A 22,571-nucleotide genomic window follows, 5' to 3' on the forward strand; every position below is an offset into this window, starting at 1 on the left:
CTAAACACTGTTTAAATTTGTGAACCAGCCAAAATAGTCTGTTCAAAGAAAATACATTGTATGTTTGTATGTGTGTTTGTCTAAAAAAAAAAAACTTAAAAAAAAAACCGAAAAAAGGTAGGTGCGTCTTATACTCTGAAAAATACGGTAATAATGTAGAGCATTATTGTGGTCTAAGCCCAATTCCCTGTTTTTACAATCAGTATGAGCTTGTATGATTCATCATGACAAAAGAATAGGGATTGTACCACAACTCTCACAACTCTGGTTTTGTCATTCTAAAAATACATGGACATTGCTCTACCTAAGTGCTACTATACATGGATCTGCATAATGTATAAATGACATGACATGGGTCCTGCAATGCACAACACTGGGACAAGTCCAGGAGGCTTTTTGTTCTTTTCACAATCCATGTGAATATACTATAGCTAATGTTATATGAAATTTTCAAAGGAATAAGTTATATAGAATCTTCAAAATGTATTCTGAAATACTTAAGAAAAAGTTTATTCACTTCAGAAATCTCATTTACCAGCCCTTCTAAACTCAAATCAACCTTTAGCTTTAATGAAAGCCTTAAAAGGAGGTTCAGAGTACTTACCAAACTGGCAAAATTTGTCCAATTTTCTGAAAGTTCTCTTTCACTGAGAGCCAAGTTCTCTTTTCCTGTTTCATTCTCAAGGTGCTTTGAAATTTCTTTTGGTAACTTTACTGTCTTATGGAAGGTGAAAGGGACTGCAGTGGTTTTCCTACAAAGCTTTAAATTTTCTTTGGCTGCTTATCTTTCAAGGTTGGATGCAGCCAATAGAACGAATCCCCTTTCTAATGTTTTTCTTTAGACTAGCATATATTCCCTGGCTACTATAGTAAATATAAGAATTCGGCTTTTCACTCATGAGAATTTCCTAAAGCAATTATTTCCCCCCCTTTTTTTTAATAAAAATATTCTCTTTTCTACCATACTGAAGGTGAATGGTTTGGGGGCTTTTTACACAGATTAAAGTATCTGACTCATGGACTTAATAATAAACAAACCATTTGCATATGGTCCTTCTTTGCAACTCTTACTCTCAGTAATGATTTGCTGTCATAAACAACTACACTAAAATATCCCTAGAGATGGGAAGAGAGATTGAGACCATAGATATGCAAGGTAAAGATGAAGGCATCCCTCTACAAGCATGTGAAGGAGCATCCTACTACTTGTTTCTGTGTTAGCTATATATTTCCATCATACAGTGCTCTTCATGTAGATGGTTCTCTGAAATATCTCCAGTTAAATGGTTGAAGATAATGCAAAAAGTCCTATAAAGGGGACTTTGGGAAGAAGCTGTTATTTGGAATATAATGCTAGAGTAGGTGGATTGGTGGCCTCATTTAATTTAAGACTGCTTCATATATCTTTAGCCTTAAGTGACAGTGAAATATTTAAGGAATACATTCTTCATAGTTTTAATACTAAATCTGGAACTGGTTAATGCATAGATGTCAATAATAGTGTACTTAAACTTTCCATTTTATATTTATACTCCTAATTTTGTGATGCAGCTTGCATCTCAAAAAAATATTTGTTATTTTCTCTTTGTGACTATCTTTGCAGCCATCACCAAGAAGGCACACTTCCTAGATCCCGCAACATGACACTGTTTACTTAATGGGACCTGAAGTGTTTTCACTCTGATTCATCGGGCAGGTAAAAACATAAGGAGAACAGGCTGTATGCCATGCACAACTTTATAGGTGATTGCAAGCACCGTGAATTGCACCCGAAAGCCAACTGGCAAGCAGTGCAGCTCGTGAAATAATGGAGACAGTTGCACATATCATAACACATTCATCATTGCTTGCAATGCTGCATTCTCGATCGTCTTTAGCTTCTGAGTTGTCTTCAAGGATAGCCCCATGTAGACTACATTATAATAATCCAATCATGAGATGACTATAGCATGAGTGACTGCCTAAAGATTCCCCTGGGCCAGAAACAGGTGCATGTGATAGACAAGATGAATCTGAACAAAGACTCCTGACCACAAACTACATTTGAGCAGGAGCTGTGAGTTGAAGAGGACACCCAGACTGCACCGTAGGTTTGCATGAGGAAGTGCATTCCAATCAAATACGAAAGAAAAAGAGTCCCTTGCACCAGAGGGGTGAAACAAAACCATTCAGTTTTGTCAAGGTTATGCCTGAGTCTGTTCCTCCCTATCCAGGCATGCATAGCTTCCAGGGATTGAGTCAGGACTTTGATACTATCACTAGGTCAGCCTTGAGATATAGCATATAATTTGGGTATCATCAGCATATTGATGATATCTGACCACAAACTAACAGAAGACTTCACCCAGTAATTTCATATAGCAGTTAGACAAAAGCACCCCACAAATGAGGGGTTGCAGCTGCCACTTTTCACCCTTGTCAACACCAACTGGAACTGGATACAGAGAAAGAACCACTGCAAAACAGTGACCCCCAAACCCAAACTCAAAGTTAGCATAAGAGGATACAACAGTCAATCATATACAAACTGCTGTTAGATCAAGCAGCTCTTCAGAAACTGTGTCCAATTCTGTCTCCATGCTGAACTCTAGCCTGATGAAATGGCTCTAAATAATTATGTGTAAACAAATATTTTGGAATAAAATATATTTAGAAACATTTAAAAATTAAGATTTAAAACACATGTTTTATGTGAAAAGTAGATTCAAAATGCATTTCAATGTTACTTAAACGTTTAGATCCATATTAAAAAAACCTTCTAGGAATAGAATGAAATGGATTTGTAAGATTTATTTATAGTCAATTCATTCTTAGTTGGTAGTAATATTTATGAAAGCAAAGCTAAAGAGAGAAGAAGCAAAATAACTAAATATCATGTCAGGTTTAGAGTCATAAATCTAACACTATCTCACATTTCAACCTTTGAAAGTTAATTAGAGAAAATATTTTTCTAAACAAGCGTCTGAGGGTATTGTAATCTTTAAAAATCGAATTCTGAATTTCTCACCAAGCTGATAAAGTTCTCTGGATGGCATAAGGATATCAATATTTTATCACTCAACAGTATATAACCAATAAACTCTACTGATTTTCCTCCTAATTGTTTTTTCTTTTCTTTTGAAATGTATTACATTCAGTAATATCTAAGATAGCAATATATTCAGTGGTAATTCAGATGGGAATTAAGCCCGATGAACTCATTAGAACCTAATTCTGAAAAGCCATGCACAACACTGCTGTCTGTCTGTCTGCCTACCTATCTCTCTTCATCATTTGGTCTATTTTTAATTACATATTTGTTTTATTTTTATTGTGCATTTCCTTCAACATAAAGCAAATACATAAAAAGTAATTCTATATGTAGTGGAGTGCATTAGAACAATAAGAGTATTCATATTGTTTATTAAGGTATACAAGAATCAAAGCAAGAACCTGTTTTCCTGGGATAACAGGAAAGATCTATATTTAGACCTTTCCTGGGAAAAGAGAATAAGCCTATATTTAGCTACCCAACTAGATTAATGTAGTAATTGCAGCTATTTAAATTGCATAATGGCACTGACCATTTCTAGCTAAGGTGCTTTGAAAAGTGATGGCAGAAAAAATTGTTCAGAATACTTTGGGCCATATAGAACAAGAACATATCAGTCAGCACTAGATGAAGTAAGAGACTGGGTGGGGTAGGTTGTGTGGATTGTTGGCTACTGCAGGGAGTGGAAGTTAGTTTGTTGTATACCTTGAGGTGCTGAGAGCAAAGGCTGAAAAGCCCAAGGCATTACTCATCCCTCCCTTGGTATGTTGGTTAGAGTATGATGATATGTGGATCCCCTGTTTTGAGTCCTGGAGGTTATGAAGGGGGGAGGGAAGAGATCTTGGGGTGGGTCAAAATATTCCAGTGTTGATGTGTATGGGGAAATATGATTGGAGATAGGATACAGGTCACTCATGAGGAATGTGTTCTCAATGCTTTGTTCTAATTTTGTGCTCTAGCCTCCTGAATTCTATTCCAATACCTGGTCAATGGACCCTTGGAGGCCCAGGGTTTTGGGTGTTGCTGCTGAATGCCAGGTTGGCCTGCAATAAGGTAACTGAATCTGATGGGGTTGTATTTCCCAGAAGACCTAGTATAAAATATGGGGGTTCTTCTGGACTCAGGATCCTGCTCAGAGACCAAATGGCAGTTGTGGCTAGGATGTCTTTGCACAATTTTGAATTGTGTACCAGTTGCACTCATTCCTGAACCAGGACATTCTCCACTCAGTCACTCATGTCCTGGTCACCTCCTGTATGCATTATTGTAATATGCTCTACATGGTGCTTCCTTGAGAGTTTTGGAAGCTTCAGGTAGTGCAAAATGAAGCAGATATGAGATGGGCATTTATATAAATTGAATAAAATGAATAAACTATGCTACTCAATGGAAGCACAAATAAAGAAAGCCAAAGCTTATTGGGACATGATGCAAAGGCAATAGTAAATTGAAGAAAACCCTGATGATTGGAAAAACTGAGGACTATTAAAAAGGGCCAATAGATGACAAGATGGATAGATACCACCATCAATGACACAAATACAATTTTACAAGAGCTCAAAGAATCAGGTGCTAACCATCCTGGAAAAATGATAATGGATTTTCAGATCATGAAAAATCAGAAGTGAGTAAAGAACTGAAGACATGAGAAAAAAATATTTGAACAGAACAAAAAGAAATGAGATTGTTCAGTGGTGAAATCCAATTTTTTTTACTACCGGTTCTGTGGCCTGGCTTGGTGGGCCTGATTTGGTAGGATGGCAGGGGAAGGATACTGCAAAATCTCCATTCCCACCCCACTCCAAGGGAAAGATATTGCAAAATCTCCATTCCCACCCCACTGGGGCCAGCCAGAGGTGGTATTTGCTGGTTCTCCAAACTACTCAAAATTTCTGCTACCGATTCTCCGAACTGCTCAAAATTTCAGCAACCGGTTCTCCAGAACCTGTCTGGATTTCAGTCCTGAGGTTGTTCCATGTACTGGTAAATTTCTGACCCTCTCCAACTCTAAACTGCAGTTTTCTTCTGTCTCTTAACAAAAGTTATCCAAAAATGTTCTTTCTATTTTGCAGATTGATCTACAAAAAAAAATTCCACAGCTTCAATAATGAAAGAGTATAAGCTTGTTTTCTTCACTTCTTGACGTATCTCTGTGTTGACACGGACATTCATAAAAAGCAGGAACTAACTTTTCTGATATTATCCAAACACTACCTATTCCTCAATGATTCAGAAAATGTGAAATAAGTCCTTGGAAAATTTAAGAATGGCAAAACAACTATCTAATTCTGTAGCAATCATTACAAAGTCTGGACTAACACAAGTTCACTTGCCTGCTGCTTCATGCACTTCATTGCATGAAATGAATAAGCATTTTTCTCTACTCAACCTACCTCATATAGTTGTTGTACAGAGAATGAAGGGAGAATATAATGTGGAATATAAATCTAAAAAATGTTTAATTTTAATTTGATTTTTATATGTATTTTGGGACCCAATGCCTTAGAAACAACATCCATGCATATTCGTAAGTTCTTACGAAGTCAGAAGAAAATAGCCTGAAACCACGCTAATGCCTTACCCAAATAAAAATTAGGTTGAAATTGCCCTGCCACTCAAAAGAAAGTGGTTTTAAGCCACTTCCTTTTCATTCAAGAATGAATGAAAACGGTATACATATTTATTTCATAGTATGTAGGACTTCTATTTGAGATATAGCAACTGCTGAAATACTTTCATAATTGCTTCATTAACTTTCTCTGATAAATCTATTTATCAGAAACTCTTGTAACCTTTAATGCCTGTTTCCAGTCTAGAGTTTGAAAAAATGCTGGCACCATGTTTTTAATGATAAGGATCTGTTGAACAATATATGTACCGTATTATATCCCTCTCTTTTTTCTGGAAATGCTTTAAGAATATAGACACATCCCACAGATATGTAAAAAATATTAAAAGATCCGACATGATACAATAATAGCTAACTGTTATTTCCTTAAAAAAGGCATCACAAGGATAAAGGGGGGGGGAGTTCTTTTTAAGCTTATCACTTGGACTATCACTAACTAAAACTTCCCATGTCACCGTGACAACCAGAAAACAACATTTCTGAGATTTAAATTGCTGATGAACTTATGGCACAATTTAGTTTAGAGCTTTCTAAAAATTTAATCCAGTTGACCTTTGTCAAAGCAAACAAGCAACACTTGACATTTTACTCAAAATAATGAAAACATAATGCTCTTTTCCTCTGCTCTGACCTCTTTGGTTGCACAACACTTTCCAAAGAAAAATTAGATTATTTTCAACCTCAGATGATGTATAAAGGAAATAGTTTCCTGACAATGTTATTATAAGTAGGTCCCTTTGGGACTTATACTTATTAAGGATAATATCTAGATAGCGGTGGGAAACCTATTTTTAAAAAGGCTCAGTAACAATAGACTTCAGTGATGTAGGCAAATGCAAAGACATATTTCATACCTTCATAGCACTCATGTGCTCTGATGAAAAGGAAGTGCATCCACACTAGATATATTTTACTGTAAGCACAAGATGTCCAGTCTATCCCAATTTTATATTTACCCTATTAGATTGGTTGGGTTGAAAAATAATGTGCATAGGTTACCCAATGGGTTTTGTGGTTGAGTAGAACACTGAAACTTTGCTTCTCCAACATCAAACTCTATACACAACATATTCTTAAATTGCTACCAACTTCATGATTTGATTGGGTAATCCAAGAGGCATCTCCCAATCATTATAGTTATAAACAGGATTAAAAAGTCTTGATTTGATCTAGCTAGACAATCCTTATATTTTTTGTATATATCTAGACAAAAGTGAATATCTTTTCAACTTCCTTCCAGAAAAAAATTGCAATTTAAAACAAGAACAAAAACTGCAGAATAGGAATATTCACTTCTTTCAGGAGAATTAATTTTGTGAATGAATATTTTGTCTCTCCTGGGTTCTTTTATGGTCAATGAAGACCAGGGGTGTAATCCAGCAGGTTCTAACAGGTTCTGGAGAACCGGTAGTGGAAATTTTGAGTAGTTCAGAGAACCGGCAAATACCACCTCTGGCTGTCCCCAGAGTGGGGTGGGAATGGAGATTTTGCAATATCCTTCCCCTGTCACGCCCACCAAGCCACGCCCATAGAACCGGTAGGGAAAAAAATTGGATTTCACCCCGATGAAGACATTATAGACATTGATGAAAATTTCCAACCGATAAAGTGATTTAAATTGGTGAAAATGGTGAAAAATGAGAGATGGAGGGAGTAATGATGTGATTAGTTGAGAGTTGGTCAATGCTAAATTTAGAAATAACACTAACATTCATCTTTTAATTAGGATGATTTTGAAGAACTGTCAAACTAATAATAATAAGGTAATACATTCCTGTTTTATAACCCTGAGATAACATCACACTCATCACTAAATAACTTTACTGTAGCATGTAGAGTCCCTCTGTAGTTTATTTAGCAGTATGTATGACACTGTGACTTAAATAAAATGAAACTCATATTTGTTAAATCTCATTAAATGCAAATGAAGAAACTTTAAATCTGCGCACTGTTTTGGAATCCAAGGCAAAAAGGTGCTTTAGTGCACACAGGATTGCCCATATAGCTTTCTTTTTTATAATTGGGCTCTCCGATCTTAGCCACTTCCAGGTGTGGGGACCAACAACCTATTGCTGATAATAGCCATGCAGACTGGGAAATTCTAGAAGTAGAAATGGATATTTATACAAATTCCCATGGCTGGAAAACACTGTCTATACCAAGCACATATTTGTCCGGTCACTACAGATTTCCTCTTATAACTGGGCACTGTACAGAAATGGAAAAAATACTCATAAGGAGAGTTAAGCCAGTGACCTGCAGAAGGGGCTTTAATTGCTTTTTCCAACAGAATTATTTTTTTATGACAAAATATTCCAACTGGGATTAGATCAGTGTATTTAAATGTAATAATGAGCATCAGTTTCTTTTATTTTTAATCTTTTTTCTTAATTATTTTTAATAATTAGCTTTTTTGCTTGTTCACTATCTATCTGTAATAGTATGTAAAAGTCTACTTGAGAGCCTAGGAAACCATCAGAGTGGGGAGGGGAGTCCCCAGTTGATTAACAGTCAAAGGAAGAAACTTAGGAAGGACCTCCCTCCCCATCATTCAGATGGCTACAAGTGATTTGTATCTTCAGTCTTGCAATATTCTATTAATGAAGCCTTAGAATAAAGTAGAATTAGGTTTCATGTATGATTTACCCGGAAAGGCTGACAATATCAGACTGTGTTATGAATCTAAAAACAGATAGTTCTTAGCAGCATTAAGAGTTAAGAAAGTTACTGTTTAGCTTCTTATATTAGCCAGATTGAAGCAGAGGAGAAAAGGAAAGAATGCAAAAATGCAGAATAAACAATAATTTTGAAAAATCTATTTTTTTAAAAAAATCAAATATTGAAGAAATAAAAATTACCAGGACAGATTAAAGACATTATATAGACTGTGGAAGGTTACATGCTTCCCTACAAAACTTTTAAACAATATAATAATTTGTTTCTATTGCATCCTGTAAATTTATTTCTTTGGCCCTTTGTAACAAAAAGAGTAAAAACTGAAATTAAATCTGTGAAAAATGCCCTAGAGGCTGGATATTAGTGTCATGTTTATTTTGCAAAGTATGATTTACAGTATAGTAGACATTTTCCTATGCTGATCGTATCCCTGAAGTTCACTCTACTTGCTGCTAATTAGTGAGATGAAAAATACATCAGTGTTCAAACACAAAAAGGCTGTTCATTAAATTTACCGATAGGTTATTTATGGTTATTTACCTAGATTGTTCACTTTGCTTATAATACATTTGCTGCATTTGGATGTAATGTAATGGATGTAATGGTAAACCAAGGATAAACTCCTTCCCTTAATGCTAAATCCTCAGCTACAGATTGCTAAATCATAGTTTAGCTTCATGAGAAAATCTCTATCTTAAGCATTTTTCTCCTTCCTCTTCTCCCCAGATGTTGTCACTGGAAGTCAGTAGCTTCTTTTTCCATTTTAAATAGAACATAATCCTTTGACAATAAACTGTGGTAAAACATAGAAAATATATAGCCCAGAGCAAAAATCCTTCTCCTTGCATTCTCTTCTGGTACTGTCCAATCAAAGCCCAACATATCAGCTTGTGAGCCCAGTTGCATCCTTAAATTCATGTTCTCCAACTGCTGGTTCTAAGGAACATGCTGCTAAACTGGAGTTCATATACAGTACATTCATCATGATTAGGAGTTCATTTCCAAGAATTTGTTGGATCGTCTTTTACAACCCTGTCCATGGTGGGCATCCTTGCTATATCTTTTTTCATCTCTTCCAAATTTTCCATCATTTAGCTTTATTGAATTTAGTATCTAATATTTTTAATCACTGTACTACCCTTTTTTTTACTACCCCCCCACCTCCCAGTTGTCAAAACCTTTCTTTGTAGGAGAATTACTCTGACCTTCTGTGATTTTGGTTGGCCTTTTTCAGTTTTGCAGGATTCTTTGTGAGATGCAGCACAAAGAATTATTTGTAATATTGCACAAGAATACCCGCGCAAGAATTCTGCATCAGTTTGAAAACAACTCTATATTTCAATGAATTAATTGTGTTTGAGACCTAGTGTAATTTACTTCTCGTTCTGCTATGGTATGTTTGAAACCATGCCAAATCATATGCAGAATATTTTGGCTCATCATGCTGTTGTGCTTCAGGTTTTTGAAGGGTGCCTTTTTAGCTCTTCCTCACAGAAATTATTAGGACTTTATTTACTTAGGCACATGACCACAAAATGAAGAGAAAGTAGAATGTGGCTGGGTAGGAGTGGAACACACAATTTTATCCGCCATTTGTAGGAAGAAGAAAAAAGTGAAATTTTTCTATTGCATGACAGGCAATAGGTGGATTGTGATTTTTGCTCTTTGTTCTTAACATTTTCAGGTCAGCAGATATGAAAAATCATCTACAAATTAAGATGCTGGAGAGTAAAGGCAGTGATGCTATGGAAATTATTTTAGCACGGTTCAACCATATATTTATATAATGGTATATAACGATAGCTGGATATAATTGCTCTTTCAAATTTTGCCAGCAAATTTGTCAGCAGAGAAATTGAGCAGATTGCATTGCCAAATATTTTCAAGAAAAGGGAAAAGTTCTCCAAAAATTTCTCAAAGGAAAAATGTCTCCTTAAGTAATAATTGCAAAAAAGCCAGGAAAGAATTTTCCTCCTGTTGTTTTTCCTTGATATTGCAGTTTGAAGCATGAGATGCTAGAGAAGCTGGACACCACTATGCATGACTGTACAGTAAAAAAACCCAGGACATTCAAACATAAATCTTGGGCACCTGAAGATTAAGTGCAATTCCATTCCATTCCATTCCATTCTAATTACTGATTCATTAAAGCATTGAACTAAGAATGTGTCTCTTGTCTTTTGGAATATCTTATTCCCTGAGCTAAAATCAGCTCCCACCCTTCTGACCTCCCACAAGAGCCTTAAAACTTGGCTCTGCCAGATGGCTTGTGGGTCCAATTGGGGAACATCACACTAGAGGTGGTAGATTAATTAAGAGCCAATCCCATCTCCCTGCCATCTAGCTCCCTCCTTCCCCATCTTGTAACTATGATTTTACTTTCATTGTACTTTCATTTCATTGTGTTAGGAATATTTATCTTTGATGATTTTAATGTTTTATGCTATAAGCCACCCAGAGTTACTTCAAAATGAGATGGGCAGCAAAAAAACTAAGAAACAAATAAATATATAAAGAAAACCAGATTCTAGAAACTCACTAATGATTTCAGATCAGTCATTCTCTCTCAGCTTAACTCCTCTTGCAGGGCTATTGTTATGAGAAAAATACGGTAGAACAGAGGCCTATGCATTGTATACAGCTTTGAGCTCCTGAATGAAAGACAAGATATGATTGTAAATAAATAAATATTTCTCCAAAAGTTTTCTTCCTTTGGAAAAATATTCTAAAGGAAAGGCTCTTTGATCAACTCAGAAGAGGTAAAGAAAAAATACAAAGGATATTTGTGAGCTCAGTAGTTTGTTGATTCTCTTCTAGATACTGTACATTTGTTTTTCACTACAGTTGCATTCTGTGTTGATTATCTCATTAAGTTCTTCACAGTCAATCAAAATCTGTTGCTGATTTATTGCAGCATTTCAAATCCAATTGATTTATATATGAATTTAGTATTTTCCCTTCTTGCTGTTCTTACATTTGTCATTTAACTTCCCATTCTTCTAATTAGAAGTGAATACAAAGGTAAATCTACATCTGATTTGCAGCAACAGACTACCAACATATATAATATTGTTCATCATAATTTTATCTAAAAGATTAGGGGGGAAGGGTTACCAGTCAAATCTTTTTATTTTGTCTAGGTTTAGTTTTTCATTTAATCTGTATAATTAAATAAACTAATTATTTGGTGTATTTATATTTGAAATTGCATTAAAAGTATACATTTCAAAAGCTTCCATTATATTCCAAGATTTTGGGAACTGTTCCTGCAAGTCATTTGAAGTCCCTTTAAATATAATTTGCTAAATAGTTGTAGTTTGGCCATTACAGCAGAGGCAAAAAAAAAAAAAAAGGCTGTGCATATGGGATGCCCACTATATCATTGTATTTTTTTCATTGTTTATTCTATTGTTCCATTACTTTACTATTGTTATGTTTACACTTCTTTTTATTTCTTTGTTTTTATTGTTGTAAACCACTTACAGCAGCCCCATGGCAAAATAGGTGGCAGATAAATTTAACAAACAAATAAAATAAATTGGGAGTGAGAAAATCCAACCAAGAACACAAGGAACTGAATGATAGCAAAATATAGTCTCAACATACTTGTGTGGAACAAATGCAATTTAAAATAAATAATGCTTACTGATGCCTATATTAAGAAATAAACTTATTGTTCCATAATATAATTCCACAAATTGCTATAGGCTATATCACTAGAGCCAAGATCCAATGTTAATGGAAGTGAACAAGTCAAGAGTCTTGTTAATACATCACTTCCAGCCATGCCAATTCAGTGGTAACATAGAGATTTTAGACTGCAATCTTTAGATCTAAAGTCTAATTTTATATATCTCTATTTAAAAAAAAAATAATTCACTTTGGCAGGATTTGTTTCCCCTAAAAACGTATGATTCCATTTTACTTTTTAAAAGCACCATGAAAATCATTGGGACAATTTTGAGCAAATGCACAGAGGAGAGCACCAATGCTGATTTTTGCTAATTTGTTCAGCCTTCCTAATTTTGGTGGCCTCAAGTTATGTTGGGTAACATATCTCATTCAGGTGAGTTGTGTAATAGTAGTTAAAGTCCAACAGCTAGAAGGCACCAATTTAAGATTGAAATGTAGTGCATTTGATGTGACTGTTTCAATTACTCAATCCAATTATAACTTTCTTTTCATTTTATATAAATTTGGTGATGGGGAAAAATCTACATAATTTGTTGTTATTTAATGATGTCTTTAAATATAGCACCAAGTAGTTTCTTAGGAAACATTTTCTAAAATGACAGCAAGGGGGAAATTCATATCATATTTGCCATGTGTCAATTTTATAAGTACTTATATTCAAAATAATTAAGACTTAAAAATGAGTTGGTGTTTAATTAGAAAAGTTTTTTTGTTTAATTAAAATGTCTCCAATCTATAATCTATCCAATTAGTTGGTTAAATATGATTACAGTTCTAACATTTCCCCACTCACACTTGCTAAAAAAGAAGCTACTTCCATACTATTCCTTTTTCTTTGTTCTTCAGTTGAGTACAAGACAGAGATCCAAACATTATAACAAGTATTTGGAAAAATGTTCTGCATGCACAAACCCATAATTTTTTGCAAGTTAAATTTTTAACATGCAAGTTCTACCTAAATGTTTAATATTTCAATAAAATTTTTTAAATTATATTTCACATGAAGATTATTTTACACTGTTTCATACTGTAGACTTTATTTTCAATTACTTTGTAGAAAAATACTTCCCAGTTGAAATTTAAGTTTAGCTGAACCCTATTTCCAAGAATGAATATAGGTACACAAACATTTATGTTTTTTATTCCTATACTGTTGAAGTGTTTAGTCATTTCATCAGAACCATATATTATATTAAGGAATATGTACAGGCATGTGTTTCAAGTTGTGTGACAATATATACCAGCCATATTATTTTTTTATTTATAGATGTACAACTTTTCCTTCTCACACAGTTGCCCTTTTTCCAGGGTTCACATAATTAAACATACAGTGCTTTGATTTTGTTAAAAAACTAAATGATAAATATATTAAATACTTACTTGTAGACTGTTGAAAATGACAAAGAAGATCAGCATCCATAGATGCCTGTAAGCCATGTGCAGTCCTCCCCATAGCCATGTCATGGAAATGAGGGCAAATAAGTACAAAACCAATGGGATCTCTAGAAATCATAAAAACATGAATTTATCATATTGACATGCTCTGCAAAAATAGCCTGGATATCAACAGTTTATGAAGATATTTTAACTTATCAGTACTTCTGTGACCATCAATCCTATCTGGGATGGCTAGGCACAGTCTTTCCCTTCCAGTACGCTGTTAGAGCTGAAGGTAGCTGACTGGGAGTTGGAGAAGAAGCCCTAAAGCTATTTGGATGGATTATTCAGTAGATAAGCTCATCCAAAAAACTGAAGGCAAGATCAATCAATCAGTCAGTTCTGGTAGCAGATGATGAGGTTATATTACTATTATATTACTATTCTCTTAAAAAAAGTCCAGGCAAGACACCACATTTATTAATTGGATAAAGCATAGTTTGGCTTTGTACAACAGTACTGGAATTTAAGCATTAAAACTTGTTGAATGAGTAGATGTGTAATAAATAATCAATAATCAAAGAGCTGATGAGATGATATTAGGTTTCTATGCCTTGGAGGGAGGAAGGGAGAAAAGGAAGGAAGGGTTTTTAGGTGAACAAACTAGATTCCTTTATTCCATGAAAAATGCAAAGTTAAATGACACGATTGAGCTTTGGAGTTGACATTGCACTCAGAGCAGATCCAAAGTTCTTATTTATTCAGCTATGTACGTTTAAATTTGTACAGGTATTCTGCAAAATGTCACTCTTTCTCTACAGTGACTAACACTATTTTTAAAAAATCCTGAAAGGATAATTAAATATAGGAAGTTCATAACTTAATCAGTTTTCAAACTTACATATTTACTCATAATAAATTATATATGGAACTTAGTAACAAACAGCATAGGTGTCTTTCAACAAAATAACAAAATATTGCTTCAAGATTTTCAGTACAACTGCCATCATAAGAATGAAACTTTGCAAATCAATGCTTATCTTTTTCACAAACCAAGGGTAGGTTGAAGTGAAACATTGCTAAATCTTCTTGTACTGGTTCTTGCTTCCAATGTTTGCAGCATAAAATGTGAACAGTTACCTAGTTAAACCTTTTATCTGTCTAGCCTCATAATGTCAATTCTGAATTAGCATCTCTTCAGGTTTCACATAGATGTTTTTCAAGGTGCTGCCATCCAGATCATTTGACTGGAACTCTTTGAATCCGGTATTTCATACACTTCTTACACCATTTGAAATGTTAATCCCCTTCTAGAGATGAGTCAATGCATATACTTAATCCTATTCTCAGCAGCTGTTTGCATGCTCTTAATTTTAACACTTTTTGGAAGGTTTGGCATCTCTTTCTGTGACACAAAGCATTATCAAAACAAGCATTGAGTCTAAGGAATCAGACTATATGAAAATAATGTTTTCTTTAGGATGTTTTAAACTTTAACATCTTTGATTCTTTGTCTAGGATAGGTATTTCTTCTTCTGCACTGTACTGCAGCCATATGACATTGTAAATTATTTCCTGAAGAAATCTATGGGGAATAGGAATTCCTATTTTTAACTTTCTGCGTTTAATTTTCAGTGTATACTGAGATTATCCATCTATCTGGTGCAATACAAGAAAAGGGAAATAAAAAAATATTCTGATATCTGCAGATCAACCTGAGAAAGAACATCTGAAGCCCTAGAGATTGTCTGTTGGTCAGCATAGAAAAGAGATCAGTGGTCTAATTCCTTATTAGGCAGCCTTCCTATGTCTCATTGGGAAAAAAATATGATGGATTTTGATTGCATGGATGATTGTACATATCTTCAATTAGAGTTCAGATAAATAAGACTATATGAAGCTATACATATACACTGAAATGAATTCGAGCATATACTTTTATACAAATCAAATTTATGCCAATGAACCAAGTTGAAATGTTCCCAGCAAATTTTGTCTTGTAGAATTATGGCAATAATCAATTACAGCAGTTTTCAACTATTTTCACTATAAATGTACATGCAGCAAAATCCTGGGAGAAGGGTGGTGAGTGAGGGTAGAGTCTGTCTAATGGGACAGATTGATGAAAGCAGCATTATGCTGTTTGTGATGAAGCCTGCTCCTTTTCAATGTGCATTGTAATGAATATTGCCGCACAACAGCATACTACTTTCATCATCTTGGTAAATGATGGAACCTAAAGATGCGAACGTTTATACATATGTATTCTGTTTCAGTTTCTCTTTTTAAGTGTGAATCTTGTATAGCCTCTGTATCATGAAGGAATTAAGGCCATTGGTGCTATGTAATAATAAACTAATCAATATCCTGAAATAAGTTAGAAGACAATGCATAAAGCATTCATATATGTATGAGAGTTGGGCTGTATTCCTGTGTAATGGTGGAATCTAAGAACAAAATGGTATTGAAAAATTGAAAATATCTGGCCATGCCTTGCGGAGTATAGTGGGCCATAGTTAATGTAACAATGATATTACAAGATTTTTACAATGTAGTATATAACAGCTTTCCGTCAGCAACCTAGACTATCCCTCTTTACTGGGTTTCTGAAAAGCAGTAGTTCTCAGTAAAGCTTTTGGGAATGAAGGAAGGATAAGTCTGCCCTTGAGGGGGGTAAATCAGGCTGGCATTATGTTACTTTGATTATAGTAATGGGGAGCTTTCAGGAACTGAGAAACAAAGAAATCAGAGAAGTAAATAACAACTAAACAAGCAAACATGGAATGAAAACTACAATATTGAGAATCAAAGGGAGAAAAATACTGCGTCACCTTCTGATGTTTATTGAAGTATAAATGTGCCAATAATAGAGCAAATGACAAATACAAGGTGGTCTCTTTGAGACCGCCTTCTACCGCATAGCTCCCAGCAACCGGTAAGATCCCACAGAGTTGGTCTCCTCCGGGTCCCGTCAACTAAACAATGCCGGCTGGCAGGCCTGCAGGGGAGGGCCTTCTTTGTGGCTGCCCCAGCTTTCTGGAATCAGTTACCTCCTGAGGTCCAGACCATCCCCACCCTATTGGCCTTCTGAAAAGTGGTGAAGACCTGGCTTTTCTGGCAGGCCTGGGGTCGTTGATCTCGCTCTTGCGATCTGGCGAGATCCGGCCATGAATGGTATGAATGAGTTTTAATGTTTTAAATTTTTAAATGTTTTTTATTAGGATTTTAAATGTATTGTGAGCTGCCCTGAGTCTTCAGAGAGGGGCGGCATATAAATTGAATTAAATTGAAAAATTGAAATTGAAATTTAGTATCTTAGAGAACCTGCTCTGTTGTCTAGTCTAACAAAGAAAGATACGTTTCCCCCCTCAATACATGGTTAGCAATGAATAGATTTGCAAACTAGAGCTTTTCTGTGGAGTTCTTAGTGGTCTCTGATGTTACCTAGTTTCGTAATGAAATATCTGCAAGAAAACCACCAAACTCAGAGAGCACCAAGGACTCCACAGTTCAACTTTGAACTACAAATATTCTCTTCTATCGGTAGTGCTCTTCCTTAAGATGGCCAGAATTACTATGATATAGATGAATCAGTCAATTTGTGACATATGACAGTAATCCGCTTACAATGACTGCTCTCCCTGCAGAAACAAGCAGAGTAAAAATAAGGTCTTTTTTCATTGAAGCAGATAGTATTAGCATGTGGGGATATCCTTTAATATTTCTTCATGAGCCAGGCAGAAACTGGAGTGTATAAGCAGATTTTTGTCATTGTATGGGCAAGCAGCAGTGTTCAGATTAAATGGACACCAGCACAAAGGCCTCTGAAAATTAGAATCAATGAAGCTGCAAGTAGTGGAACACCACTAATTTAACTCCAACTATTACAGAGCTTTGAAAGGGAACGTTCTACAGTAATCCAGCACACAAAATAGAGATTTTTGTGAACAGTATAACATTTCATGGTCTGTCAGAATTGACATGTTTTTGGAAATGAACTGACTGATGGGTAGAAGAAAAGCAAGTACTGATATGACTTACCAGTTAGCATAAGCTTGAAATTTCAGTGTGAAAACTAGAACAAGATGGCAACAGATAGTAGATGGAGTGACAACTATGGGCAGAAGCTGCAATTGCCTGACATTCAAGTTATAGTAAAGTTTTAACATACAACAAATGAAAGCAGATGAAGGAAAGAGAAAATTTGAGGGCAGTAGTGGAGTTTAGGCATAATAGAGTATGATAGGAAAGAGAAATGGAAAACAAATGAGAAGCAGGGAAGCTATTTTGGAAGTAGAGAAGTGATGCAGATAGGAATTCCAAAGCCTAGTTGAATTTAACAATGAGACATTAACAAAATAATGAAATACGTTTCTTATTGTCTGTGTACAGGGCTATTTGGCATGCCAACAAAACTAGTTGAATGCAGTAGACATGTATATCTAAATAAACCCATCCTGTTGAATTGCTTATAACAACAGATATTCAAGGTATGATTTCATGCAATGCTGGATAGATTCATATATATTCCTAAATCAGAATATGGTTTATTTAAGTTGGCTTAGTGTTTTTGGAACAATGAAACCAATGAAACAATAAATTCAGTATACTATTTGTTAGTAACTATAGGTGATATTCTTTATGTTATCTATTAGCATTTTTAAGCCAATAAATGCTTTTCAACCAAAGAGTCAATACACACACTCACCTACACCCATTATGCTATTACTTTTTGAGTAGGCAATGTTATGCAATGTGGAAAAAGAAATCAGAAATAGTAAGAAAGAATAACTAAAGGCATTCCGGTTGTTAGCTAATACTACAACTTTTCTAAAATCTACTCTTCAAAAATTAGCCCAGGTGGAAAAACAAATAGTATCGTGTGCAAGTAATTGCAACACCAGGTCCCTACATTCACTCTTGCCAAAATCTTGATACTATGGTTTAATATCAAGCAAAAAAAAATATTGTGAAATGCTAGCAACCTGAAACCACATTTATTAGTAGAAAGTGTTAGAATATCCTAGATAATGCAATTTTGTGTTCATTTAGCATCTCATTTAAACTCAAAGTGATCTACAATTTCACATCTATTTTAAGAAACTGTAAGAATAAATTAATGTGGTCTAAAACTGTAATAAAAAGGTGTAATATTTTTGACAATTATATTTAGATACTGCTATAATTCTTTGTTTTATTAGCAATCTGTTGTCTCAGTTGCAATAATATTCAGAACAAATGCTTTGGCTTCCAAAAGTTACTTAGCTCAAGAAGCAAGAACATCTTGTTTTATTTTATAGATAAAAAATTAGATTGAGTGTATCAGAATGTGAATATTTGTAAAAGGATTAATGAATAGTTAATGAATAATTTTATGCTACCAACACTACCCAACTTGAATTCTGTTTATGATTCAGCATACACATTTATAATCTTGAAATATGTACATAAATCATTCCCATCTATAAACATTATGTAATCTATGAGAGTGTGTTACTTCTGTTACTGAAAGTCAGAGAATCTTTAGAACAGAAGTATGGAAAATAAAACTCTTTTTTTCAAAAATATTTGTGCAGCTGAAATAAATCCTTATGAACATGAGACTTAGAAAACTCAACTGTACAATTAATACATAAGCTATCTGCATGAGTTTTTTAATATATATCCACATTACAAGTGACTAGCCTTAACCAAACTTTAGAAGTTTTTTAAAATAACAAAAACAGAATGGAGGACAGCAATTTGGAGTAAGTGAAGTAAATAATTGTGCTTCCCTTTTGGATCTACTACAAATAGTGTAAATTGAGAGAATAAGTGACGACAAGAGAAATGCATATTGAGAGATATCATAATTTACATTTTTGCAACTGATTACAGCTCAAGCTGTTAGCTGCTTGAGTTTTCTTTTAGCTACTATTTTGGCTCCTATAAAAATATTTTTAAAACTCTTGGCAAACAACAAAATGCTTTGCAGAAAACACATCCAACTAATTTAGAAAACAACTTGAACCAACTCAAACCTTCCAGATAATTAAAGAATATGCTTTTGTAACTTTAATGTTATTATTCCAGGAATCAGAAAACATTCTGTATTGAAGTTTGGTTTTAACAATGCAAATGTTTGATAATGAAATTTAGTGTGATAACACTGCAAAATTTAGGGCTTATATTCCAGCCTTCAATTCCACTTTGTAGTATTCTGGGAGATTGGCTTTAATTTGCAAAGACAATTTATTCATATACCTCGAGAAAGCTTCAAAAATACAGATACAGAATGCATTCCTATGAACACTTTACTACACATATGTCCCAAAGGAGACAATGGCTGGCTAACATATTTCAAACCAGAATTCTTATACTAGATACAATCCAAAAAGCTGTTTTCCTGACCAGCCCTATATGGCTCTTTGCAGTGGTGGGTTGCTCCCGGTTCGGGCAAACCGGTAGTGGTGATGATGTGATGTCACTGAACCAGTTCTCTTTGACTGGAAACTGGGCCCTCCCGCCCGCCCCCATGTTAAACTTACCTTTATTTCTTGTTTTTTAGCCCAGCTGATAGGTGCGGCAGAGTGGATTGCCGCACCTCAGCTGAGCAGAAACCTAATGTGCTTGCGCAAAGCGCATGCGCGAAGAGAACTGTGGTAATACCGGTTGGAACCCGCCACTGGCTCTTCGTCTTCCAACTCCTGGTATCTCCCCCTTTTTCTGTAGGAAGTGTTTCATGCTAGAATTCATCTGCAGTTTCAAAGCGGTTAGGAAAAAAAGATACCTTAGCAGAGTCACCCCACTGAATTGCATATGCTCACATATGTTATACATATGTTACGAAGCCCGAAATAAAACAGTCCATGTATGGGGGCAAGTGAAGTTTGCCTGACTGGGAGTGAAGTGATTGCCTCCTGTCGTGACTTCATTCTGAAGTGGGTAACAGTAAAGTCAACCATGATGGGTAAATCAGCGGAACCAATTTCAATATTATAAATGAGCTTTTACTGACTTTAGTTTTACATCACATACATTTCAACTGGCTCCCTAATTATTTTAGTGCTCTTACCTATCCAATAACCAAGGAGCAAAATAAGCATTGCACAGGAAGATATTAATTTGGGGACTTATTAAATCAACTATTCAACATCAACTAGCTATAAAATAGAGAAACCAGACCAAAGATGGTGATAAAGGCCTAATCTAATTGCTTTTATTCTCTTTAAGGCCCTACTTGCCCAAGCCAGAAGGAAGCAATGAAATTACATGTGGGGAATATTTTATGCTACTGGTCTATGATTTCCTTCTAGGAACTCTGCAAACTAAACCTATTACATTTTTATTTTTAAGAATTTCTAAAGCAGATATTTTACATACATGCATTAATCATGTGAATGTAATGTACATACATTAATCATGAAGCAATAGAACATAGGAGAATAAATAGCTGAAAATCTATTTAAAAGGACTGTAGTTGTCTTAGTGGAAATGCCCTATTTCTTTAAAAATAGTGTAGCAAAATAAATTGGTCCAAATTTCTTTTGCAGACAGTTGTCACTTTCTTCTTTCACTTTCTAGTATACTGAATTAATGAGATTCAGAGGTAGGAACATGATATAATTATTTAACTTAATTTGCATATAATAGAAAAAAGTTTCCAAATCAATAGAATGACAGCAACTAGAGTTGTGAACTTTCAGTCTCTTTCACAACTTCTATAGAACATGAGACTTGGCCAGTTCTGAAATATTCCCCAGATTCATAAAGCACAGACAATTGTTGATTATGGTACTGTGAGAAGTACACCCTGAAGACAGAAGCTAATAGGCAGGCAAAACTAAGAGAAGCCTATAAATTGGATTACTATTCTTTCTAACCTGTGGAAAGGATCATAGACATTTCTTTTTTTATTTTAACAATTTGCTTTTATTATTGTTTATACTGCTTGAAAGCCACTTAAGAATGATTATCTTGTAAGTTGAGACCTAATTATAATACATATATAAATATCCTAAACATTCATCTTCCACACATGAAATTCTAGCACTCTTAAGAAGCTACTCAAACAAGCACTCATTTGATGAACATGCAACATCTAAATGGAAACTGAGATTTAAAATCATCCAATGTATTCAAAAATATGTATGCATGAGTTGGATTGTTGCCAGAGTTTATCATTCCTAATAAATTACATCTTCCTTGTGGAAGATGCCATTCTCTGAAAATATTTATTACTGCCAAAAGTTTACCCTTTCTTTGCTTAGAGGCACTGAATTCCTTCCATGAAATTCTTTATAACTGTTGCAAAGTTAATAGTTGGTCAATATAATTTTTAAGTGAGGGAAAATATCTAGTTCCTTGCTGAAAAGCAGTATGATCCACTAGATGATTACTTGACCAGAAATTTGTCATAGCGTGCAAAAAAAAAAAGTCTAGAAATATGTGTGCTACAGAAAATGGCTGAACAAAAAATAGTTCCAGATGGTTGAAACCAGTGGTGGGATTCAAAATGTTTTACTACCGGTTCTGTGGGCGTGGCTTGATAGCATGATGTGGCTTGGTAGGCATGGCTTGGTGGGCATGGCAGGGGAAGGATACTATAAAATCTCCATTCCCTCCCCACTCCAGGGGAAGGTTATTGCAAAATCCCCATTTCCTCCTGATCAGCTGGGACTCGGGAGGCAGAGAATAGATGGGGGCAGGGCCAGTCAGAGGTGGTATTTACCAGTGCACCGAACTACTCAAAATTTCTGCTACCGGTTCTCCAGAACTGGTCAGAACCTGCTGAATACCACATCTGGCTGAAACATGTTGCATGTCACCCACAATAAACCCGCAAACATATATAGAGATCAATTAATGTCAGTCTCATAATCACGTGAGGAATGGTAGCACAGTGGTTAGAGTGCAGATGTGCGTTACATCATGGCTTTAATTGCCAAGCAATTCTTTTTCTGTTAAAAAATAGCCAGTAGACACCACATATCTAATCAACATTGTTTCATATTAATACACCATGCTACATGTTGATTTTAAAATGGGTCAGATGTGATTCACTTAGCAACTCTCTCCTTCATCTTATTTACTTGCCACTGATGGCTAATTGGTCATAATTCATTTTGCCTCATGATATTTATTGTGACAACAAAAGTCATGAGAATTATTATTCAAGTATATCTT

General features: G+C 34.9%; 1 protein-coding gene across 1 annotated transcript in view; it reads right to left on the bottom strand.

Moving 5' to 3' along the window:
* ADGRV1 (adhesion G protein-coupled receptor V1) overlaps positions 1–22,571 on the bottom strand; it is a 303,011-nt gene that overhangs the window by 31,656 nt on the left and 248,784 nt on the right. Inside the window, exon 87 of the mRNA XM_070935769.1 lies at positions 13,410–13,531. Coding sequence (XP_070791870.1) covers positions 13,410–13,531 — 122 coding nt within the window. The remainder of the gene's footprint in view (positions 1–13,409; positions 13,532–22,571) is intronic.

Source organism: Pituophis catenifer, unplaced genomic scaffold (genome assembly GCF_029215685.1).
Source record: "Pituophis catenifer annectens isolate HBS135680 unplaced genomic scaffold, rPitCat1.0.hap2 SCAF_2, whole genome shotgun sequence".
In the NCBI taxonomy this organism is placed as follows: domain Eukaryota; kingdom Metazoa; phylum Chordata; class Lepidosauria; order Squamata; family Colubridae; genus Pituophis; species Pituophis catenifer.